The 4,200-nt window shown below is 41.6% G+C and overlaps 1 protein-coding gene across 1 annotated transcript in view; it reads right to left on the reverse strand.

Annotated features, from left to right (window-relative positions):
• Window positions 1–4,025: 4,025 nt before the first annotated feature.
• The window catches only part of fancc (FA complementation group C), a 50,612-nt gene continuing 50,437 nt past the window's right edge, over window positions 4,026–4,200 (reverse strand). The window contains exon 15 of the mRNA XM_080738634.1: window positions 4,026–4,200. This exon is cut by the window's right edge and continues 75 nt beyond it. Coding sequence (XP_080594760.1) covers window positions 4,177–4,200 — 24 coding nt within the window. The 3' untranslated portion in view covers window positions 4,026–4,176.

Genomic DNA, 4,200 nt, shown 5'->3' on the forward strand with positions numbered 1-4,200 from the left:
ATCTTGGACAGGTTTATGTCTTCAATTTCTGGGTTTTTAAGGCGACAGGGGCGGAAACAGCCCAGCTCCCACCTCACACCCTCTTTTGCCATTGTCTTTATTACACCTTTGGCATTTAGCAGATGCTTTTAATTTATTGGGGCTTTTGTTTATTAAGTTAGTGTTTTACCCAGCAGTTTTGTGGTATTATACAGTTTATATGTGGCTGTTGTTGATATTTCCCATTACCATTATAATTGATAATTGTTTTGTTGAGACATTTGAGTTTCATTGTAGTGCACTTTCAGTTTGATTTACCAGCTATCTTAATTGTTTGGTGGGTTGAGGTATTTTGAGGTTTTATTTGAGCTTCGAACTTGGAACCTTTGATTTGTAAACCTTGGGCTTAACCTTTGAGCCACGCTGGCATGGATTGCTCAATGGCGAACGTAATACTTAACCCAACTATTAGAATTTAGATGGACAGCAAAAATATCCTGTGGGAGATTTGAACTCCCTACTTCAGTGAAAAAGTGAAAGATGATATTCATCTAGATTTTGGACTCCAGAGATCTTAAAGTTGTGTGTCTATCAGCCTCTGTGATTATCCGACACAACACACTGTCAAGGGCTGAGACTTGAACCTCTGAGAGGCAGTTACTCTATTCACTGAGCTGCAATGACACAGACATTTAAAAGCCTATCTACTTGGACAGGGGAGCGTCAGTGTGGTGTAATTGTGTAATTAAAGCAACAAAGTACATTTATTTGAGGTAATTGTACTCTAAGTAGCTGTGTTAAGATGTTCTTGGGGGAACCCCAGACCCTCATTGTGGAGTTCCGTGAACCCCCACCGACCCAAAAAAGTATGTCCAAAAATCAAGGCGAAACACCTGGAAAAAGGTGAGTCCCATCAAGACGAAACACCCGGAGAAAAGTGAGTCCCAAAATCAAGGCGAAACACCTGGAAAAAGGTGAGTCCCCATCAAGACGAAACACCCGGAGAAAAGTGAGTCCCATCAAGGCGAAACACCCAGAGAAAAGTGAGTCCCATCAAGGCGAAACACCCGGAGAAAAGTTAGTCCCAAAATCCCCCAAAAAGTGAGTCCCAAAATCAAGGCGAAACACCTGGAAAAAGGTGAGTCCGATCAAGACGAAACACCCGGAGAAAAGTGAGTCCCAAAATACCCAAAAATCCCCAAAAAGTGAGTCCCAAAATCAAGGCGGAACACCTGGAAAAAAGTGAGTCCCATCAAGATGAAACACCCGGAGAAAAGTGAGTCCCATCAAGGCGAAACACCCCGAGAAAAGTGAGTCCCATCAAGGCGAAACCTGGCGAAACACCCGGAGGGAAAAAAAACTCATGCAAATGAGGTTCAAGTCAGACCTCTAGAAGGCTCTAACCGAGAGATTCTAGGCTGACTTGGACCTCATTTGCATGAGTTTATTTTCCCCTCAGGGTGTTTCGCCTTGATGGGACTCACTTTTTTCAGGTGTTTCGCCTTGATTTTAGAGAGAGCTAGATCTCACACCTTTCAACAAAAAGAACAATCAAATACACCCCCCCCCCCATATCAAATAGCCAAGGAACTACAGTATAATGGCCGTGGCTGCATATCAGTGGGTCTTTGACACATTAGCCTACTTATCACACAAAAAGTGTGAAATGAGAAATGGTAAAAGAAAAAGAAAAAACTACTACTAAGGCTACTTTACAAATATGAAAAAGGGTGAAAATCTCCTGTTTTGGGGTACATTCTGGAACAGGAGACATGGTCAAATAACAGGAGATTTCTTCCTAAAACAAGAGGGTTGGCAGGTCTTTGACACGTTTATGAACATTTTCTGTCTTTCACTGTCCTCCTAAATGAAAAAAAAAAAAAAAAAAAAAACGTTTAAATTATGAAAAGAAAGCTTAGGCTTAAGCTTCTGAATCCTATGAGATGAATAACTTTGTTGTCCCTTGAAGACTCAGTATGGCTCTATAGCACAGAGGAAAGAACTTGGCCTAGAGAACCAAAGGTCAGTGGTTTAAAACCAGTGAAAAACATTTTCTGTCTTTCACTGTCGGTTTTGTATTGTCTTGTATGTCATGACTTTTGAATAAAGATTTATTTAAAAAAATATATATATATATATATATATATATATATATAAACTTGACCAAGTAGTAAAAATCCACCAAAGTTTCCTCCTATGAGGAAATGGCACAGCGCAGAGGCTTTCCACCTATGCTTTCCACCGAGGAGGAAAGCGGTAGAAAATAAATCTTTATTCAAAAGTCATGACATACAAGACAATACAAAACAGACAGTGAAAGACAGAACATGCTTTTCACTGGTCTTGAATCACTGACCTTTGGTTCTTTTGGCAAAGCTCTTTCCTCTGTGCTATAGAGCCAGTGCCGACTTTTTCAACTTGGTCAAGTTTATTTTTATTTTTAATAAATCTTTATTAAAAAGTCATGACATACAAGACAATACAAAACAGACAGTGAAAGACAGAAAATACTTTTAGCTAGTCTTGAACCACCAACCTTTGGTTCTCTAGGCATTGTTCTTTCCTCTATGCTATAGAACCATACATAAGTCTTCAGGGGACAACAAATGTATTAATCTGATAGGATTCAGAAGCCTAAGCTTTCTTTTCATAACTTTAAGGTTTTTTTTCCATTTAGGTGGACAGTGAAAGACAGAAAATGTTCATAAAGGTGTCAAAGGACATATAGGTACATTTTTGCCCCTAAAGACTTACTATAGCTCTATAGCACAGAGGAAAGAACTTTGCCTAAAGAACCAAGGGTTGGTGGTTCAAGACCAGTCTTTCATGGTCTGTACGTCATGGCTTCAGCAATTACAGCTTATTCCTATTGGCTGTCTAAGTGCACACAGCGAGTTATGAGAAGGTACCATGCTGTAACTGGAGTTATAGCTGTTTAAAGCTCAGCCAATAGGAAGATAGGGGCAGGGCTTAAGAGGGCGGGGCTTAAGTCATAAGTCCCTATTGGCCGTTTAAGTCCAGACACCAAGTTTGAGTTTTAAAGTTTAAATCACGTTGCTAGGCAAAAGTATGCCAGAGTAATGTGGCGCCAAAGTTTCTGTTTCTTTTTTTCTTAGTCCTCCATTCTAGTCCCCATAATCCATTTGCACACTCTCAGCAGAGTTAAGGGGGTCCGTGCAAATAAAACATTTGAGAAGCACTACTAGTTAGACCGCTAATGACATCAATGCTTTCATTTATGACATCACATTTCATTATGCAGCGTTGATCCCATTTTATTCATTATTGTTGGGCGTTTTTCATGAACAATAAATGAATAGCAACATGGTTGTGGCCTTTCTTTCCCCCTTCCCTCCCAGGTGGAATGTCTGCCAGGCGGTGTGTGTAGCGTGAAGAATGTGTGCTGTGAGACAATTATATGAGTGGGAGGGTCCCGACACATTTTATGAGTTTCTGGATCCCTGCAGTATGATCTGTCATTGCTGAGGTGTCCTTACGGGCCCAGTAGTTGTGTTTTGTGTGTGTATAGTTGTAGCCTTTTTTCCACATAATCGGTGTCCCCACTCTGATGTTATGACACACTCTTCAGAGTCCTGTCATTGAAGAACTGCGTGTCTACAAGAGTGTGGTGAATCATGTCTACTTGTTATTCTGAATACGCACCCCGTAAACCCCTTAGCCAAGACACACTGGTGTGTGCAGGGGCGTCACAAGGGGGGGGGGGGAGTGGGACTGAGTTACTAGGCGCCAAGGTGGAGGGGCCTTACTTATTTTATACTTTAGCTATTGAAAAATTAGCAGATATACAAGCTCAGTGCCACGCTCGGGGGGGGGGGGGGGGGGGGGGGGGGGGGGGTACCTGGAACTAAATATATTGAGATGGGGGTCCGTGGACAAATTCATGTGGTCCTTCATATGAAAAGGTTTGAGCACCACTGACAGTTTTTTCATTTTTTTTTTAGAAGGATTTAGAAGACACAGGTCAAAAATATTCAAAGACTTGCAAACATTTCAAACAGTGAATCCTTGTATCCAGGGCCCAGAATTTGGTGCGACACCCCTGGGTCTGTGTGTGTGTGTACATTTGGTGCTCTCGATAGTGCTTCCTTTACAAGAGTGTGTGTGTTGGGTTCTCAGCAGAAGTCTGTGTGTGTGCGAGCATCTCCTGAAGGGGCCTTGATCCTGGATTGAACGCTGTTAGGCATCTGTGGATGAGAAGCC

This window comes from Nannobrachium achirus (assembly GCF_963921795.1).
Source record: "Nannobrachium achirus genome assembly, chromosome: 12".
Classification (NCBI taxonomy): domain Eukaryota; kingdom Metazoa; phylum Chordata; class Actinopteri; order Myctophiformes; family Myctophidae; genus Nannobrachium; species Nannobrachium achirus.